Source organism: Lepidochelys kempii, chromosome 13 (genome assembly GCF_965140285.1).
Source record: "Lepidochelys kempii isolate rLepKem1 chromosome 13, rLepKem1.hap1, whole genome shotgun sequence".
NCBI classification, from domain to species: domain Eukaryota; kingdom Metazoa; phylum Chordata; order Testudines; family Cheloniidae; genus Lepidochelys; species Lepidochelys kempii.
In genome coordinates, this window is record NC_136392.1 from 17,632,750 (window position 1) to 17,653,406 (window position 20,657).

Here is a 20,657-nt window from a genome sequence, read left to right on the forward strand (position 1 = left end):
CATAGTGTTGCAGGTCTGGGACGATTCCCAGTGGCTGCGAAACTTTCGCATGCGTAAGGGCACTTTCATAGAACTTTGTGACTTGCTTTCCCCTGCCCTGAAGCGCATGAATACCAAGATGAGAGCAGCCCTCACAGTTGAGAGGTGAGTGGCAATAGCCCTGTGGAAGCTTGCAATGCCAGACAGCTACCAGTCAGTTGGGAATCAATTTGGAGTGGGCAAATCTACCGTGGGGGCTGCTGTGATGCAAGTAGCCCACGCAATCAAAGATCTGCTGATATCAAGGGTAGTGACCCTGGGAAATGTGCGGGTCATAGTGGATGGCTTTGCTGCAATGGGATTCCCTAACTGTGGTGGGGTGATAGACGGAACCCCTATCCCTATCTTGGCACCGGAGAGCCAAGCCACCGAGTACATAAACCGCAAGGGGTACTTTTCAATAGTGCTGCAAGCTCTGGTGGATCACAAGGGATGTTTCACCAACATCAACGTGGGATGGCCGGGAAAGGTACATGACGCTCGCATCTTCAGGAACTCTGGTCTGTTTCAAAAGCTGCAGGAAGGGACTTTATTCCCAGACCAGAAAATAACTGTTGGGGATGTTGAAATGCCTATAGTTATCCTTGGGGACCCAGCCTACCCCTTAATGCCATGGCTCATGAAGCTGTACACAGGCAGCCTGGACAGTAGTCAGGAGCTGTTCAACTACAGGCTGAGCAAGTGCAGAATGGTGTTAGAATGTGCATTTGGACGTTTAAAGGCGCGCTGGCGCAGTTTACTGACTCGCTTAGACCTCAGCGAAACCAATATTCCCACTGTTATTACTGCTTGCTGTGTGCTCCACAATATCTGTGAGAGTAAGGGGGAGACGTTTATGGCGGGGTGGGAGGTTGAGGCAAATCTCCTGGCTGCTGGTTATGCGCAGCCAGACACCAGGGCAGTTAGAAGAACACAGGAGGGCGCGGTAAGCATCAGAGAAGCTTTGAAAACCAGTTTCATGACTGGCAGGCTACGGTGTGAAAGTTCTGTTTGTTTCTCCTTGATGAAACCCCCCGCCCCTTGGTTCACTCTACTTCCCTGTAAGCTAACCACCCTCCTCTCCTCCCTTCGATCACCGCTTGCAGAGGCAATAAAGTCATTGTTGCTTCACATTCATGCATTCTTTATTCATTCATCACACAAATAGGGGGATGACTACCAAGGTAGCCCAGGAGGGGTGGTGGAGGAGGGAAGGAAAATGCCACACAGCACTTTAAGCACAGCACTTTAAAAGTTTACAACTTTAAAATTTATTGAATGCCAGCCTTCTGTTTTTTGGGCAATCCTCTGTGGTGGAGTGGCTGGTTGGCCGGAGGCCCCCCCCACCGCGTTCTTGGGCGTCTGGGTGTGAAGGGTATGGAACTTGGGGAGGAGGGCGGTTGGTTACACAGGGGCTGTAGTGGCAGTCTGTGCTCCAGCTGCCTTTGCTGCAGCTCAACCATACACTGGAGCATACTGGTTTGATCCTCCAGCAGCCCCAGCATTGAATCCTGCCTCCTTTCATCACGCTGCCGCCACATTTGATCTTCAGCCCGCCACTTACTCTCTTCAGCCCGCCACCTCTCCTCCCGGTCATTTTGTGCTTTCCTGACTGACATTATTTGCCTCCACGCATTCGTCTGTGCTCTGTCAGTGTGGGAGAACAGCATGAGCTCAGAGAACATTTAATCACGAGTGCGTTTTTTTTTCTTTCTAATCTTCACTAGCCTCTGGGAAGGAGAAGATCCTGTGATCATTGAAACACATGCAGCTGGTGGAGAAAAAAAAAAAAAACAGCGGTATTTAAAAAGACATTTTATAAAACAGTGGCTACACTCTTTCAGGGTAAACCTTGCTGTTAACATTACATACATAGCACATGTGCTTTCGTTACAAGGTCGCATTTTGCCTCCCCCCACCGCGTGGCTACCCCCTCAACCCTCCCCCCTCCCCGTGGCTAACAGCGGGGAACATTTCTGTTCAGCCACAGGCAAACAGCCCAGCAGGAACGGGCACCTCTGAGTGTCCCTGAAGAAAAGCACCCTATTTCAACCAGGTGACCATGAATGATATCTCACTCTCCTGAGGATAACACAGAGAGATAAAGAACGGATGTTGTTTGAACGCCAGCAAACATACACTGCAATGCTTTGTTGTACAATGATTCCCGAGTACGTTTTACTGGCCTGGAGTGGTAAAGTGTCCTACCATGGAGGACGCAATAAGGCTGCCCTCCCCAGAAACCTTTTGCAAAGGCTTTGTGAGTACATCCAGGAGAGCCGCGAATGCCAGGGCAAATTAATCCTTTCACATGCTTGCTTTTAAACCATGTATAGTATTTTAAAAGGTACACTCACCGGAGGTCCCTTCTCCGCCTGCCGGGTCCAGGAGGCAGCCTTGGGTGGGTTCGGGGGGTACTGGCTCCAGGTCCAGGGTGAGAAACAGTTCCTGGCTGTTGGGAAAACCGGTTTCTCCACTTGCTTGCTGTGAGCTATCTTCTTCATCCCCAAAACCTGCTTCCGTGTTGCCTCCATCTCCATTGAAGGAGTCAAACAACACGGCTGGGGTAGTGGTGGCTGAACACCCTAAAATGGCATGCAGCTCATCATAGAAGCGGCATGTTTGGGGCTCTGACCCGGAGCGGCCGTTCGCCTCTCTGGTTTTCTGGTAGGCTTGCATCAGCTCCTTAAGTTTCACGCGGTACTGCTTCAGGTCCCTGTTTTGGCCTCTGTCCTTCATGCCTTGGGAGATTTTGACAAAGGTTTTGGCATTTCGAAAACTGGAACGGAGTTCTGATAGCACGGATTCCTCTCCCCATACAGCGATCAGATCCCGTACCTCCCGTTCCGTCCATGCTGGAGCTCTTTTGCGATTCCTGGACTCCATTATGGTCACCTCTGCTGATGAGCTCTGCATGGTCACCTGCAGCTTGCCACGCTGGCCAAACAGGAAATGAGATTCAAAAGTTCGTAGTTCTTTTCCTGTCTACCTGGCCAGTGCATCTGAGTTGAGAGTGCTGCCCAGAGCGGTCACAATGGAGCACTGTGGGATAGCTCCCGGAGGCCAATACCGTCGAATTGTGTCCACAGTATCCCAAATTCGACCCGGCAAGGCCGATTTAAGCGCTAATCCACTTGTCAGGGGTGGAGTAAAGAAATCGATTTTAAGAGCCCTTTAAGTCGAAAAAAAGGGCTTCATCATGTGGACGGGTGCAGGTTTACATCGATTTAACGCTGCTAAATTCGACCTAAAGTCCTAGTGTAGACCAGGGCTTAGATGGATGTAATACAAGAACTTGGATAGAACTGTATCTTGTCTGTGACAATACCCACTACCAGCTGATTCAAGAAGTAGAAGCAAGCTATGAAGTAGGTAGGTTTATTCCTGTCCATAAGAGAAGTAACCCCATATCTGATGTTGCCTTGTGCCCCCAAAACATGAAGATATTAAAAAAACTAAAACAAATATTTACATGTGCCTTTAGTGATTTACCTAGCCACTGTGGCTAATTCAGGAGAAATTTTGCTTCCAGTAATTTGCCACCAAGCATAAAGGCCCCTGGATTTTATTTTATTCTATTCCTTAAAAGAACATTTCCTCCCACCCTCTTCCCCAAGACATTGTTACAGCTCCGAGGTGTTCTCTCTGGTTCCTTTTTGCAGAGTTCCCTGATCCCAGTCTCAGGAGTTCAAAGCCAGTTTTAAGAAAAGGAGTACTTGTGGCACCTTAGAGACTAACAAATTTATTTGAGCATAAGCTTTCGTGAGCTACAGCTCACTTCACAAAATCTTATGCTCAAATAAATGTGTTAGTCTCTAAGGTGCCACAAGTACTCCTTTTCTTTTTGCGGATACAGACTAACATGGCTGCTATTCTGGAAAAAGCCAGTTTTGTCTCACTACAGTATTAGTGCTCTAAGGGCCTGATTTTCAGAAGTTATGGGTGTGCAAATTGGGCATTCAAGAATACAAATGAGCAGATCATTTAATTGTACATTCGCCTGCATGATCATAAGTGCATGTCAAAGTTAGGCATAGACCAAGATGCACCTAAAATGAAAAAAAAATTTCAATTTCATCAATATAAATTTGAAGGGGAAAACACTTTAATCAAGTGCACAAGAACTATTTTATATGATTGCAATTTTAGTACAATGCATCAGTAAAAACCCATTTAAAGAAAAGAATCTACTAGTTTTATGTAAAATTTTAAGAGGGAGGTTTTTGTTATGTTTCTACTACATTATGCTACTATTCATTGCTCAAAAAGAAGGGGTGCTTTATAAGCACAATTACTGCTTCCTACTTCTATTTTTATTACTAAAAGAACAATACTTTGATTTCAATTTTCCTCAATATATTTTTTGTTTTGTTTTGAAGGGTGCTTAGAGTTAGAAGCACCAAAAAAAACCCAAGAAACCCACAAAACCTTGATGTCCCACTGTTATCTGTACTAAATTTTAGAGTTATTTTCTGATGATTAGATTACCTTACAACAGTAAATGCACATTTCTAGACATTTTAAACAAGTGTTTCTTATTTATTCACAATTTAGACAGTTTAAAGAAAGACACAAAAGAAATACAAATGACAACATCAAAATGAAAAGGAATTTTAGTGACAGAAAGTGAGTTTCTATAGCCAGTGCTCTCCTTACATTTCAAAATATTATCCAAACACTGCAAATGCAGAACTCAAGTCAATGCCACACGATAAACTGCTGTTACTATTCTCTTTGAAATTAAAATGGAAATGGAAGTTAGCTGCCTCTTTATTTATGATCATATGAACCACCTAATTTTCCATTTCTGCTTAAAGCAACATTTAATATCTTTTACAAGATGGGTTCTGCGATACATTTTGAAGTAGCAACTTCATTTTGTCTGAGCTCTGCTTAAAAGAAAGTCAGTGTCAATTTTCTTTTTAAATGAACAGCTTTCAATCTTGCTTGTCAAACATGCAATTCAGAGCAGCGTTACACTTGCGGCTTGGAGGTATCCTTGGAGATACTGCAGGGCTTCTGCGTTCAGACTAGTACTCAGCATTGATGGAACCTTAAACATAAACAAGACAGAGGCATTAATATGTGTATGCGTTAACCAAATACCACTGTATTTCAGGATTGCGACAGTCTGAGGGAATACGGTAAGGAGCTAACTGAAGTCCTGACACAAGGGGTTTTGCAACGTGAAAGCACTTCCTGCAACAGATCTGCCAGTACCAGAGATTAGTATCAAAGATCTTAATTTCCAGCATTTTTCAATACTGCACCTTGAAATTGAAATTAACATGAACAGCTTCACTGATATTGCTATATTACCAGTTTGGGTAGAATGTGAAAAATGAAAACAAACCAAGTACAAAATTCAGGTGCCTTACACAGTAGGCTGTACTCTGATCTCTTCGCTCCTCAGAATCTTGAAGGCTTCTAAGAGTTATGAAAAAACATTAATATTTTTAAGTTAAGGTATTTTTAACTGCAACCTACTAGTATGTGCAGGCACATAACTATTCATCCCGAAAAGGTGTTTTCCATGCACCAACAACATAGATGAAGATACTGATTTGGAGCTTTACCATTCTGTTTAACTCATTAGTGGCACTGGATGTTTTCTCTGGATTCTGCTTCAGGTCCAGGCACCATCTTCTCCAGCAGACCAATAAATGCATTAGAATCTGATTCAGAAGAGGGTTTTTTTCCAACTCACCCTTTTCCCTAGAGGAGATAGTTTACCCTAAGAAGTGGCAACGTTTTTAACTCTTCTCAGAATCCAGCAGAAGTACCTGGGCCCTTATTAGCATAGCAAAGCATACCTTACAGAAAAATACTTCAGTTGCAAACTAAATGAGTGAAACATCCACTCAATTTTTCTGGCTAGCAAGACAACTTGCACAAAACAAATCGGTTGTCAAAAGGGTATCTTTTCTCTGTAGAAATGGAGATTAATCTGCCATACATTAACTATCACCTACCCTGCCTGGACACGCAGTAGATAGTTTGTGAAGAGACTGTGCCAGGTGGATTTTAGGATTGTTCACCATTTGACCCACAGGATCATGTTCTTTTTTTCCAGCAAAGGCAAGCTGAGAGAATGCAGTCTGGTATCCGGGGGTATCTTCTATATCAATGAAGTGTTCTTCATCAGGAATGGTATCATCTTCAGGCAGTTCAAAGAGACCAATTAGAGCCTGCAGTAAAGGAATCCTACCACAGGAGGAAGGAGGATAAAACCAAAATACACACACATTATGTCTGCATGGGTAGACTTTAAAAGAATACTGAAAACTCAAATTTATCTGAACCTCAGTGAGTACTAACAAAGGGCCAGATGTTCATAGATTGTGTCCTGATTTGGGCAAATATGGGCTTTGTAGGTGCAATGTATTTACACAAAAATTTACAGGCACAACTTGGGTGCTCTTATTAAAAAGATGGAGAATGTATTAATCTTGGACTGTCTCATGTTCTCTTAAAGTGTCTAAGGAAAGCAACTCTTTTAACCTATTCCATTCATGCGTTTATTTCATTTTTTCCTAATATTAGGTTTCAGAGTAACAGCCGTGTTAGTCTGTATTCGCAAAAAGAAAAGGAGTACTTGTGGCACCTTAGAGACTAACCAGTTTATTTGAGCATGAGCTTTCGTGAGCTACAGCTCACTTCATCGGATGCATACTGTGGAAACTGCAGAAGACATTATATACACAGAGACCATGAAACAATGGTCTCTGCGTGTATATAATGTCTTCATCGGATGCATACTGTGGAAACTACAGAAGTGAGCTGTAGCTCACGAAAGCTCATGCTCAAATAAACTGGTTAGTCTCTAAGGTGCCATAAGTACTCCTTTTCTTTTTCCTAATATTCTAACACTAAGATCAAATCATTTTAAATATTACTTATGTTACTTGCCATTTGGACAATGGAATTTATAAGAGGCTTGATGGCAAACCGGAATTTTATTCATGGAACAATGGCAATGTCAGAACTAAAGTTAAATATGGGCTCAATTACATTGCCATTCTGAAGACCAGTGTGTCAAAACCTGGCTTGATTTTTCATACGTAATGTAAAGGTAAAAGGAAAGTACTATTTTCTCAAGCAGGGTCCTAGCTGACCTGTCCAATGCTGCATTCCTGTCAGATAGGTTTCAAAACAATACTGACACCTGCTCTGGAAGGAGCAGTGTATTATTTCTCTTAGTAACAGCAAAGAGGCTTGAACACTCACTCCATATTGCCGCAAGCATATGAAAGGACCACAAAAGCATATTTTTTTAAAAAATTTTTAGCAACCATCAGTATCTTCACCAACAAACCTTAAGGAGTTGTTCTGCACTTACCACAGTTTTGTGTATTCTGTATCCATCATGGGAGGGCACTCCGTTAGTATTTTAGTAATACCAACAGCACAGATTTTCTTCTCTACTTGTCCAGATACTTTCTGAATTTCAGGAATTATAATTTTCTCCAAAACCATTCCAAACATCCTTTTGTGATGTTGTAAACAGAAAAATAAGTATAAATAAAAATGGTGAAGAGGGAAAAAAAATCCACCATTTAAAATAAACATATACTAAAACTGTGTATGTAATCTTCAGGGAGTGATCTAAAGAAAAGCAATGCTATACCATCACAGAGGTGACCTGAAATGGGTTCATTCAAGAATCCAAACCAAGTCAAGTTTAATTTCCTAACAGAAACAGAATCAAACTTCACAGTTCCCCACGATCATCGGTGAAGTGATCTAATGAGTTCATTCAACAGAAATTACATGGAAAAGTAGATTTGATATGCTAAGAAGAAAAGAAAGACTAGAGGATATGAGAACAACCCAACCTTAGAGAACAAATAAGGACAGCAACAAGGGGCATCAGAAAACCATACAAAAATGGAGAATCTAGCATGACAGAGCAGTCCCAGAGGACCCAAGCTGCAAATTCTGTGTAGGCAGCACACTCTTCCCATGGATCGAAGTGAAACAGGGAATACCTCTTGCCCCTTTCAGGAGATACTCTTTGGCAGATACTCAGACAATCAGAATGACTCAGGGAAAAACCACAATCAGCCAGTCTCAGCAGAAGAAACTATTACTGCTACATGGAGCCTTTGATTTGGTGACAGAAATCTCAGAGGATAACCTCTCCTCCAGGATAGTAGGAGAATAAAACGACTATTTAGTTGAAGGGACAAGTACTTGTTTTCTGATTTTTAAGTAGCAGACCAACTATTTCCAACTTAAAAGTAATAAATATACAGAAGTCTTAAGTAAGAATGATACTAACTTTGGCTGTATGCTGTCAAATATTTCTTGAAGTGCTAACGCCCCATATTTTACACAGTACAAATTAATGAAGACTAAGAAACCTATTGAAAGAAAAGGATCATGTTAAAAACTATCTAAAGAATATTTATACAATAGTATGTACAACAAGAGACTTCTCTGAACTAGCTTTAGAATGAGCAACAGATTGCACCATTACTACTCAACCTGACATAAAACATCTGTTTTCAAAAAGTGGAATTTTTTTAAAGGATTAGAAATAGTGATCCAAGGAATGGAAAATTTTACTTATAGGAACTAGATTCATTCCAGTTATTGAGATTTGTTCAAAAAGTTATGTACAGGGTACAATTTTAGATATCAAAAAAGAAATGAACAAAGATTAATTTTCTCATGCAATGTATTAAAGCTTCTGCCGTAATTAGATAAATTAAGAATTATAGCAATTGGAACCCTACAATTGTCAATCCTCTTTCCTATGTGGCTGTTAGGAAAATCACTTAATTTTAGTTTCATGTAGGTTGTAATAACAATCATATCATTCTCATTCCTGCCAAAGACACACATTTAACTACAAAACTAAAGATTTTGTGGCATACTGTATGATTTACATAGTGAAAGACAAGATTTTATACTGAGTAACTATGATAATCTCTAAATTATGGTGTAAATCACCAAAACATTTCACATTTCGGTTATTTGCCACACATTTTGCTTGTGTAATGCAAAACCATAACAATGACCACAGCTGTGTTAAAGCAGAATAACTTCCCAAATACATGAAATGTGAGAGTCCTATGTGCTGATCTGTTGATATAATTGACATATAAGCACATCAGGTCACTGTTAAGGTCACTGATGAAGTGGAATAGATGTTGCTTCTGAGTATCAATTTGAGATGAAAATGAGTCTTATGAAGTATTTTATTGATAGTGGTGTCAGCAATATGAAGGTGGAAAGGAACACACAAGTCCTTCCCCATAACTTCTTATTTCCATTATTTTAAGGTTTGGGATCAATGGAGTGTGTCCTGTTGCAACCTCAATTGCCTCAAGATGTAGCTTTTGTTCACTAATGGAAATAAATTGGTATAAATCACAGAATTTCAAGATGCAAAAGACCTGTTAGGTCATGTAGTCATCCCCCTTGGCCACTGCAGGATTCTTCCCTATGGTAAGTTCACCCAGTCACTTTTTGTGTTCCAAGTTATAGGGCTTTCCGTATATCAGAATTCATATACGGCACAGAACTTACTTTTGATAAACTTTGTTGTTTTGGAATTTTGAAGTCTTTGGAATAGTAGAATGAAGATTTGCTTCCTGTACTGGTCAACTGATTCTCTAGAAATTTAAAACAATTATTCAAGTTACAATTGTATCTTGCTAATGTAGTTTTATAGAAGGTGTATATAAGAGTTTAATTTAAAATTGAATTCAGCACTAGTATCTTTCAAAGTACATAAACATGTCTGGTCTTCAGTAATTAGGCTTGAACCTAGTTTCATACAGTTGTACTCACGGAGGCATATGCTCAATAATACTGTTGAGAAGATAGAATCCTTGATGGTCATTAGCTTTAGAGGCAATGAGCTTCTGGAACACACCTAATAATCCAGGCTGTAAGTGAAACAAATAAAAGAGCATTTTTCTCTGGTGTGACTTAGCAGATATAATAAGAAGAACTAGCAAAAGTCATGCACCTGTTTTCCTGAAAAGTATATCGAGGAGAATCAAATAAATCAATCTAACAGACAATTTAATTTTTGCAGTTAGGGACAAAAAGATTTAGTAAAAGGACATTGATGGAACCAAGTGTACAAGAGTTAGGGCTAACTTTGAAAGCTATTTGAAAGCCAAAGCTAATTCAGAACATGGCTGCCTGCCTGTTCAATGGCATTATCTGTTCAAGCCTGACTCTGTGAGGCTGGTTGGTGATGGAGGGTCAAGACATGCAGAACAGCGCTGCTGCTGCTGGAAGTTGCAGGGAGAAGCACGGAGGACATATTTGTTCCTCACCATTCCAATGCTCTTTCTGGAAGAAATCTTTGTCCTTTCCTGTTCCAGAGCTCTAATGAGAGGCACCAGCTTCTCCCATCTCACTAGCAGAACTGGGGAAACCTATTTGCATGCCAAAAACAGCAGGGACTGGGCACAAGAATTCTACATCTACAATGGTTACTGTGTGACGCAGTGGTTGCCACCAATAAAGAAAAACGGAATGAAGAGGATGTGCAGTGTACATTGTGTACATTATTCTTCAATTTACTATATGAGAAGTTTGAGTTTACAAAGGGAGTAAAGTCTCTGCATTAATCTTGGTATCTACTAAATTTGTTAAGCTTTGGAAAGTGCGTTAGTATCTCATTTGTCTGAATTAAAAAATGCAGTGAGTTTAGATAGGTATGTTGCAGTCAAATTAACCCAACTTACAATTTTGTCAGCTGCAGCACTTGCTATTGTATTGGCACCCTTCTCTAAGTAGGCCTGGAGGAGTCTAACCAAAGGAGGAATGTTTCCTGTCCTTTCCCACAGCACTGGCTGGAGGAGATGAGGAAACAATGCCATGTAGGATGACGGGATGTCATTTTTATGCATTTCCAATAGTAGAGACATCACTTGAAACACGTATGGAATAAACTCTGTTATAAGGGAGTAGAAAATGACATTTACACACAGTTAAAAGGGTCACTATAAATTCATACAAACATTTCTCTCTGAATTATTTTTAAACCTACTACTGTTACAAGTAACACCTAAGATCCCTGTAATGAAATCTAGGAAAAAAGGCTTCTCTGCCCCCACATTTACTTATTGTATACATTTGCAAGCACTATGTAGATGTTAGAAAGCTGGAAAAACTGACAGGACAATTCAGGAGTAAGGGTAGTAAACAGGGCTATCAAGCAATTAAAAAAATTAATCGCACTCTTAAACAATAATAGAATACCATTTATTTAAATATTTTTGAATGTTTTCTACATTTTCAAATATATTGATTTCAATTACAACACAGAATACCAAGTGTACAGTACTCACTTTATATTTTATTTTGATTACAAGTATTTGCACTGTAAAAAAACTAAACAGTATTTTTCAATTCACCTAATACAAGTACTGTAGTGCAATCTCTATCATTGAAGTTGAACTTTCAAATGTAGAATTATGTACAAAAAACCTGCATTCAAAAATAAAACAATGTAAAATTTTAGAGCCTGCAAGTCCACTCAGTCCTACTTGTTGTTCAGCCAATCACTCAGACAAACAAGTTAGTTTACATTTGCAGGAGATAATGCTGCCCGCTTCTTGTATACAATGTCACCTGAAAATGAGAACAAGCATTCTTGTAGCACAGTTGTAGCCGGTGTCGCAACATATTAATGCGCCAGATATACTAAAAATTCATATGTCCTTTCATGCTTCAACCACCATTTCAAGGGACATGCGTCAATGCTGATGACACATTCTGCTTGGTAACGATCCAAAGCAGTACAGACCAACGCATGTTCATTTTCATTATCTGAGTCAGACGCCACCAGCAGAAGGTTGACTTTCTTTTTTGGTGGTTTGGGTTCTGGAGTTTCCGCATCAGAGTGTTGCTCTTTCAAGACCTCTGAAAGCATGCTCCACACCTCGTCACTCTCAGACTTTGGAAGGTACTTCACGTTCTTAAACCTTGGGTCGAGTGCTGTAGCTATCTTTAGAAATCTCACACTGGTACCTTCATTGCATTTTGTCAAATCTGCAATGAAAGTGTTCTTAAAATAAACAACATGTGCTGGGTTATCATCCAAGACTACTATAACATGAAATAGATGGCAGAATGAGAGTAAAACAGAGCAGGAGACGTACAATTCTCCCCCAAGGAGATCAGTCACAAATTTAATTAACACATTTCTTTTTAATGAGCGTCATCAGCATGGAAGCATGTCCTCTGGAATGGTGGCCGAAGCATGAAGGGTCATACAAATGTTTAGCATATCTGGCACGTGAATACCTTGCAATGCCAGCTACAAAAGTGCCATGCAAATGCTTGGTTCTCACTTTCTGGTGACACTGTAAATAAGAAGAGGACAGCATTATCTCCTGTAGCGATTGGCTGAACAAGAAGTAGGACTGAGTGGACTTGTAGGTGCTGAAATTTTACATTGTTTTGTTTTTGAGTCCATTTATGTTACAAAAAAAATTTACATTTGTAATTTCTCTTTCATGACAAAGAGATTGCACTATAGTACTTGTATGAGGTGAACTGAAAAATACTATTTCTTCTATCATTTTTACAGTGCAAATATTTGTAATAAAAATATACCCTTTGATTTCAATTACAACACAGAATACAGTATATATGAATATGTAGAAAAACACCTAAAATATCTTATTTCAATTTTTTTTTAACGATTAAAACTGTGATTTTTTTTTTTTAGTTAATCGCGTGAGTTAACTGCAATTAATCCACAGCCCTAGTTGTAAGTTAATTGATTTTTTAAAAATGGGTTAAATTTTCAGTTGGCATGTCCTTTATGAACAAGGAGATGTTGGGATACTGTATTTTATAAATAAAATGTTTTGGGACTGTAGATATAATACATAATTCAGAATTACTGCATTAACAAATATATATAGTAAGTCATTGCACAGTAAATCTTATATATTACAACACAGGATGAGAACACAGACAGCTACTTATTGCTTTTAGTTACCTTGCACGTCATTCTGTAATATCTCAGTAAACACCATAAACAAAGCCTCTTCGAAGCTTCCAACAGCAGCAGGGTTTGCTTTGCAAGTTATCCTTATCGATAAGCATATTGATTCAAACATGTAATGGTTAAAGTGAGGTTTGCTTGGGTTCTAAAAACAAGTTATGAATAAACAATCAACTCAGACTTTGAGCCAAGTCACTTATTTAACATAATGTAACTTATACTTACATAGAAATCTAAAGCAGCATTAATCTAATTTTAGTCAAAGAATAAGGGCATTATGCTATATTTTTCTGACAAACAGTAATTCCATTGATGCTGTGGGATAAAACAGCAAGATCCACTAATATTCATTTTCTAAGTTTTTATCAGTTTTGGAAATATACAAATACAGTTTTCATAACTAGTCAAACCAAACAAATCTAAAAGTAGAAACAGCATGGGGAAAATATCTACTGAAAAAAATAAAATATTTTTCAGTTATGTAACAGTGTTCATTCAGTTCTTTATCTATATGGAATGCTCTTTATTCTCTACAGCAAAATATAGGCTAAAAAAAGTTTATTTGGTTAGCAGTTGAAGGTAGTCTGCAGTCTTCACAGGATTGTCTATATAAAGTATAGCAGTCCAACTTGAACTGAAAAAATCTGTTAATGATCAAGAGATTTAAACATTTCAAGAGTTAATTTCTTCTTTTATGCATAACATGTACAGCCTCCATATTTCATTGATTTAAACAACTGCCTGAGAAGTCCCCAATATAAAGGAAAATAGACAGTTTTAAGATGTGACTACCCATGACAAATCTAGATTTATATGCTAGCTGTTTGTGTATAAACAAAACCATGTACTAAAATAATTGTTATATTATAAATACACTTACAAGCTTATTTATGAAGCTTGTATTTCAAATGAAAGAGGGGAAACTTTGCAGGAACCTGTGTCTACAAGAGAGATATTTCACTGTTAGGTATGAAGAATGAGTTCCTACCAAATGTAAAAAAGCTGCTTTTATTACTTTAATTGGCAATTTATTGTGCAACAACCAGTATTTTAACAAAAACAAAAATCAATGATTTTTAAGAAAAACAAAACAGATTTCTGCCTTAAAAAGTAGCAGAAGCAGCTAATAGTGAAGTGAACGTTCTGCTCAGATAGCTTTCTGTTTACCTTACTGACAGCCAGCAGTTTCTGTGTAAGCTGAGCGATGAGAGAAGGGATATATGGGATTATAGCTTCCTGTAGCAGAGAAAAACTTCTCATGATAGCTGTAAATAAATTGAGAAAGAATTTTACATCCATGAAGATGCACCAGCTTGCCAGTTATACGTATACATCCTTTGATCTTATATTTGTATTATAGTAGAGCCTAAAGGCCCCAGCTACGGTTGATGAGAGAGAGAGAGAGAGAGAGAGAGAGAGAGAGAGAGAGAGAGAGAGAGAGAGAGAGGGGCCTTGTCTTGAAGAGTTTACAATCTATAGTCAAGACAAAGATTTGGGCAAATGATCATTATCCCCATTTTACAGATGGGTACAGAGATTTATATTGGGCAAATCACAATCTGTGGCAGAGACAAGAATTAAACCCAGATCTTCTGAGTCCCAGTCCAGTGCATTAGCCACAAGACAGTAGTATATTTAAAGTCTGCTGTTAATATATTTTCCATCTAGCCTTCAGAATGAGGGACATCCCTCATCTGAGGCCTTGCTACATTTTTATCACATACAAGCCTGCTGTAAATACTATTTTGGGGGGTTCCACATTTGGGCCATGGCAAAATTAGCTATGTTAACCTGACAAATAAGCACCTGCATTTAGTATGTGTATCCACTTTTTTAAAAAAACTGCATAAATCAGGCGTGTCAAATCAGGCTTTCTGAGGCCCATAGCTACAGCAGCTTCTTACCTCAAATTAAGTCAGTTTCTCAGTGCAAAGTCTGGAGTTTCTTACCTTTCATAATATACTCATTTTCAGATGAGCCGGGAAATGTCAGGGCTTTAAAAAGGTTTGTTAGTAGCACTTCTACAAATGGTACCATTTCTGCAGCTGTAATGCTGTAGATGAAAACATAGTTTTGCAACGCTTCAGCGTTTTATTCAAAACACAATTTCTGAACAACTTAGGATATTCTGATAGGAAGAGAAAAAAATCCCCATAAATGATAAAAACCCAGAGTAAAATTACTTCTAACTGAAAACTTACAGTGTAGCGTTGTTAGTCCCCCTCATGGTAAACAATCTCTCAAGAGCATGGGCTGCATAAGTATGAACCACAATACTTTCTGCTTGAAGATGATTGATTAAGAGAGGGATAGACACCAAAAGTTGTTCTTTGGGTACCTACAAAAACAGTGACATTTATATAATATTAAAATTGACATTTTAGAATCAGATACCTGTATTTTGAGAACACATTCACCCTAGAATTTATTTCATTGGAACATTGCAAGTTCTGCAGGAAATCAGAAGGAATCTCAGGCAGGCTTCTCCAGTAGCTAACATCACACACACCCTGACCACCGGATAGCCAGAGGGCTACTACCTTGTTTCTGTCATCACCTATGTATTGCTCCCTATCAGTATGATTTTTTAAAATAATCTCTTTCTTTTGTGTTTTAGTATGATTCATAAATATTAAGGTCAGAAGGGACCATTAGGATCATCTAGTCTGACCTCCTGCACAATGCAGGCCACAGAATCTCACCCACGCACTCCTGCGATAAACCTCTCACCTATTATGCAAAGAATCTCTAAATTAAGATCTCAATATTTTTTCTCCTCTTAACTATCTTTATGATGATCATTCTTATAGACTTCTCTAGCAGCATTTGATATACCTAAAATACTTTTCTCCCCCATTATTAGAGTGAAAAATAGCTCTGATATCCCCTATGATATCAATTTGATCAGGAATGCTTGGGGAATAAGGTACTACTCAACATGATTAAGGTAGCAGAATCAGGCCCTCTGATTTGATTTTGGGGCCCAATCCTGCTCCCACTACAGTCAATTAAAAAAAAAAAGTCATACTGATTCCAATGGTGTGGAATCAGGCCCTTTTGCCTTCTGAAATAATACATAGCTGTGATTTGAAAAACTTAGTAAAAATAGAGTATAAAACTGAAATACCTAATGTCTTCTCTTGCTACATCTCAAAAGTCAAAGGAGGGGGGGGAAATTATTGTACTTCCTGTAACAACAGATGTCATGACAAAGGCCACTGGGCAAGCCCCAGCTAAAAGTCACTTCACTTCTCTGTGCACCATGGAAGCTTATGAGTGGAATAGAAATCCTAAATGTTCACTAATCCATCAGTAACTGAACATTAACAAGCTTTTTATACCACCTTCAGATTTAATTTATCATGGAACATGTCGTTATTGAATATCTGTTGAAGTAATTTATTATATGTTGTGTAGAAATTAGTTCATTAGGCTTGATAAGTATAAAATGACTGCAAGCTAAACGACATTAGTAATGGAAGATTAAGAAAGCAACTTACTTGGTTCCTGAAAATCATGATATACTTGATGCCATCAGCTTTAAGCACAGGAAATTCATTCACTACAAATGAAAAGGATGTTTAGTGAGCTTTTGGGCATTATTGTATATGGAGTTTATTATTTAACATAAAATTACCTACAGAGTTGACAGCAGTTCAAAGAATTCTTCACGTATCTGTACAATACATTTTCAAAATTGTACAGCGTGGACATTGCTGCAGAAGAACTTGCACAGCATGTAGCAGCTGTAAGAATGTAGTGGCTCTCTCCACATTAGCTTCGATTTTGCTTTTTATAACTTTACAATCAGATATGTTAAACTCTGGATTTTGAGTTAGTATGGCGAGTTATTCATAGTCCTGACCTACAACAACATGACATGGCAGTAGCCACCACACTGATGGTAGGCCATGGAACTGATCAAGGTAACCTCGTGACAGTTTAAAGAAGTACCTCCAAAAAAAATTTAAGGTAGTTGGTACATGAATAGTTAACTGTATTTCTAGGATGAAGACAGCATTCTATCATGGATCAAATGGCAAGGGAATATAAAAAACCTCCCATCCTCATCCCCATCAAATACTTCCATAGAATGAACGGCTGGAGCAGAATACAAAACATTCAGTCTCCTATAACCAAACTTTTGACTTTGCTGCCTTACTCAAAAATGGGTGGGTATACACTGCAGGGAAGCATCAGCATTGTTACTCTTAAAAACCATCACTAAAAGTTAATGGCCACCAAAGAGGTTTTAGGTATGCTACAAAAGGAGCATTATGCCATACGTAACCCTGAGCTTACCATTAGCAGATTTTAAGTCGGGTTGAATATGATTCACAAAGAATTCTGTCAGATTTACAAGTTCATTGGCTTGTGTTATTCCATGCTAGAAAAAAGAAAAATCAGAAAAATCTTTAGACATCAACATTTATCTATTTTTTTTTTAACTTATTTCCAAGTGGTTTTACAGAAGGCACCCAAATTTATCTAGTTATTTATAAAGTGCTAAATCACCACAGTCTAGGTGCTACACAGGTACTCATTCAGAACATCCTCTCCAATTATTCTGCACACATTTGTTTTAGCATCCAGTTTCTAGCTGCAATGCTAAAAGCTCAACATAAAATAGGCCCTGAATTGAGAAAGTTCTTATTACACTTGCTAATCCTATGTCAAAATACTAAATATAAAATATTAGAAAACCGTTAATTTGAATATTGAGATGCGGTCTATTGCACAGAAATGGAGGTAAGAACTCCTGATTTCTAAGTCTGGCTTTGACAATGGCTCCTTCTCTAGGTTTGGGCAAGTCAATTAAGCTCACTGTGTCAGTTTTTCAATCTGTAAATAGGGAATTATATCTACTGAACAAAAGGGGTTTGTGGATTAGTTAATGTTTGCCAACCGAGTGTGCCAAAAAACATAAATGACAGTGTTAACCACTAAATGAGGTAGGAGAGGTAAAATGGATGCTACTGTAGATTAATGTCTTAATTGCCCCAATATAGAGGTGAAATCAAGTGGAGAAGTGTTTCACGGCAGTTTCATAATCCTTGTAAGACTTCTCAATATCACAACCACCTAATGTATCATAACTGAGCACTGCTCTTCAGATGCTCACAACTGGAAAGCAAGAGAGTTTTGGGCAGAATTGGGGTTCTCAGGCAGAACAGCAAGAGGAAAGCTCGCATAACATTTTTTATTATGCTTGATTCCAGACAGACAATTTTATTAGTCTCTCTTAAGGCCATTCTAATTCATATACTGTGGGCTAAATTCTGATCACCAATTTTAAACTGGTGTAATGTCATTCCCTTCAATGAATTTATTGCCAGTATATACCATGTAACAAACTCAATCAACCTTTGGTACATAATAGTTTAGTCTCCTGCAGACTATAATACTTTGGTCTCATTTTCGTCCTTGAGTTTAATGTGCAAGTGCTGGGTGACGGTAGCAGTCTGTGATATGTAGGGGGTCAGATAATCCAGTGGTCCCCTAGTGTCTTAAACTCTGATGTCTGTATAGATACCTTATGGTTTAAAACGAAAGGCATGTAAAAGTACCTTCTGTGTCTGAGCTTTGGATGCCAAAGATGTTACAAGGTAAATGGCTGCATCTTTATGCTTCCAGTTGACAGATGGATTCTTTGCATATTCTTGCAGCATGGAATTAACATAGCCAGAGAAGATACCTGTTACAGGTCCTTCAAAAAACTTGCATAAGCCTCGTACTAGATCACAGGCTGCTCTGCGTCTGGTATCAATATCTGTATAAAAAAATAAATAAAAAGATTTGTATATGAAAGAATGAATGGATCTAGGTCACATTCCTACCTAATATAGTTTATACGGACTACCAACAACTATTGCCATGTACAGTATTAAGTTAAATATTTTATTTACTGTTATGAACATAGAATGGATAAGTTTAAATTCATGCATAAAATTTAAGCAGTAGATTAACAGTGTTAAACAATATTCTAGGATATAGGCAAAGATATGTAACACTGCTGATAGCATGCACTCCACATTTACTGCCTAATGAAAATTTTTTGACAGGCATGCAAGGAGTTTTCTTTTTTATCGTAATTTTCTCTTTACCCTTACAATAAAGTGCCTTGGCTAGTAAATTTGCATAACAATTTTGTAAAATGTTCTTTTTGTTTCCAAAGAGAAAATGTATGCACTAGAGCTTATTCTAGACAAAACTCAAGATATGGAATGACCTTTTAAAAAATGGATTAAAAATGTAAGGTTTCCAACAGGCTAACACAAGTACCAAGTAACACCCTACTTTCCATAACTGTTTGCAGTCTTTTTGCCCAACTAATTTCCAACATGATATAACTAAGGTAAGGGAAATCAGAACCAGATTCAGATGCAACAGGCTATCTTCCTAGTACCCCAAGTAGCCTCAAAGTTCATATAAAATGTAACCAATTGCCTAAATTCAATAAGAGTGATATACTAGGTCATAAGAAGTCTCTCTACAGTCCTGGGACCACCACGGCTACACCACCACCGCCTATTATGTCATTGAACTTCAGGATCATCATGAATAAATGCCAATAGCGGAGGCAGTGTTGCCCAGTAGATAAGAGCTCAGATGGGCTCTATGTCTGGCTCTGCCACGGACCTTTAAGATGACCTTGGGCAAGACACTTCACCTCTACGCCAGTTCCCCAACTGTAAAGTGAGGCATTTTGAGATCAAAGGCTGAAAAGCACTCCATAAGAACTAGGTATTATTATTGTTGTACATCTGAAGTGTGGCTAATTCCAGATAAGAGTGGTAGTATTTAAACTCTGCTAAGTCTTTCAGTTGCAACACAGATTTTTAACCACTCTCTTTCCTATTAATTTAAAAAAAACTGATCAATGTTATTTTGCATGATGGTCAACTTTCTCAAGATTTGGATAAAGACTCTTTAGAATTGATTTTGGAAAGGACCTTCTCCAAGTGTAAAAATAAAGATATATAAACTTCAGTAAACTACTTCAGTTCTTTGGCACTATGTTTAAAAATGTAAAATATTTCCAGTATACATGTGCATTACCAGATCCTTCCAAATCCCTTCTTATATATTCTTCAGAATTATCTTCAAAAGCTTCTTCATCAGCAGCTGCAGAGAAAATAGATCATTTATGAGATACACTAATGAGAACTCACTTGTTTGTTTGGTTCTTGGCAAAGAATGGAGATAATTTGGGTCAACATCTATGGTTTAACAGTGTTTTGTGAAATTAATGGGATTAAGAAATCTCGTGAGCTACTACGCAGCATACTGGCCTTGATACCTAACAAGGGACACAATGAGCTTTAACTGACAAATATAACTCCTTTTCTTTCACATTCATGAGCTGTTGTACATTGGATGTAGAAAAGATGGGGCACATTCAATATATTTTAAGTGTATTTGAATCAAGAGGCTTTCAAACTCATGCACTAGAAAAAAAGGAAGCTTCCAATTGCTGCAATAAATTTTCGTTGCAAGTTAAGTCTTGCTGGCACCAGGATCAAAATGATTCAGATGAGCCAGACAGATGGACCACTCAAGCTTGATGGGGTAAATTCTCCATGCTCCACCTCGTTACACTGCCTGAATTATTCTGGTGTTCGCTCTAATAACTTTAAAAATTCAAAGTAATAGCTCA

At 38.4% G+C, this 20,657-nt stretch overlaps 2 protein-coding genes across 5 annotated transcripts in view; both read right to left on the bottom strand.

The window, feature by feature from the left end:
* Positions 1–797: 797 nt before the first annotated feature.
* On the bottom strand, positions 798–3,837 carry LOC140897134 (zinc finger and SCAN domain-containing protein 32-like). The gene is made up of 2 exons (XM_073309486.2): positions 2,376–3,837; positions 798–1,789 (listed from the first exon to the last, which is right to left on the bottom strand). The coding sequence occupies exons 1-2, from the start codon at positions 2,932–2,934 to the stop codon at positions 1,704–1,706; spliced, it is 645 nt and encodes a 214-aa protein (XP_073165587.1). The 5' UTR covers positions 2,935–3,837; the 3' UTR covers positions 798–1,703.
* An 848-nt stretch (positions 3,838–4,685) lies between these two features.
* The window catches only part of CSE1L (chromosome segregation 1 like), a 35,069-nt gene continuing 19,097 nt past the window's right edge, over positions 4,686–20,657 (bottom strand). For all 4 annotated transcript variants that reach the window (XM_073309483.1, XM_073309481.2, XM_073309484.1 and 1 more), the window contains 15 exons: positions 20,060–20,125; positions 18,568–18,770; positions 17,303–17,387; positions 16,501–16,562; positions 15,202–15,338; positions 14,950–15,053; positions 14,168–14,265; positions 12,995–13,145; positions 10,728–10,936; positions 9,817–9,914; positions 9,553–9,638; positions 8,300–8,381; positions 7,358–7,504; positions 5,991–6,222; positions 4,686–5,071 (listed from right to left, as the gene is read on the bottom strand). In XM_073309483.1, the coding sequence (XP_073165584.1) occupies positions 4,982–5,071; positions 5,991–6,222; positions 7,358–7,504; positions 8,300–8,381; positions 9,553–9,638; positions 9,817–9,914; positions 10,728–10,936; positions 12,995–13,145; positions 14,168–14,265; positions 14,950–15,053; positions 15,202–15,338; positions 16,501–16,562; positions 17,303–17,387; positions 18,568–18,770; positions 20,060–20,125 (1,850 nt within the window). In that variant the 3' untranslated portion in view covers positions 4,686–4,981. The remainder of the gene's footprint in view (positions 5,072–5,990; positions 6,223–7,357; positions 7,505–8,299; positions 8,382–9,552; positions 9,639–9,816; positions 9,915–10,727; positions 10,937–12,994; positions 13,146–14,167; positions 14,266–14,949; positions 15,054–15,201; positions 15,339–16,500; positions 16,563–17,302; positions 17,388–18,567; positions 18,771–20,059; positions 20,126–20,657) is intronic.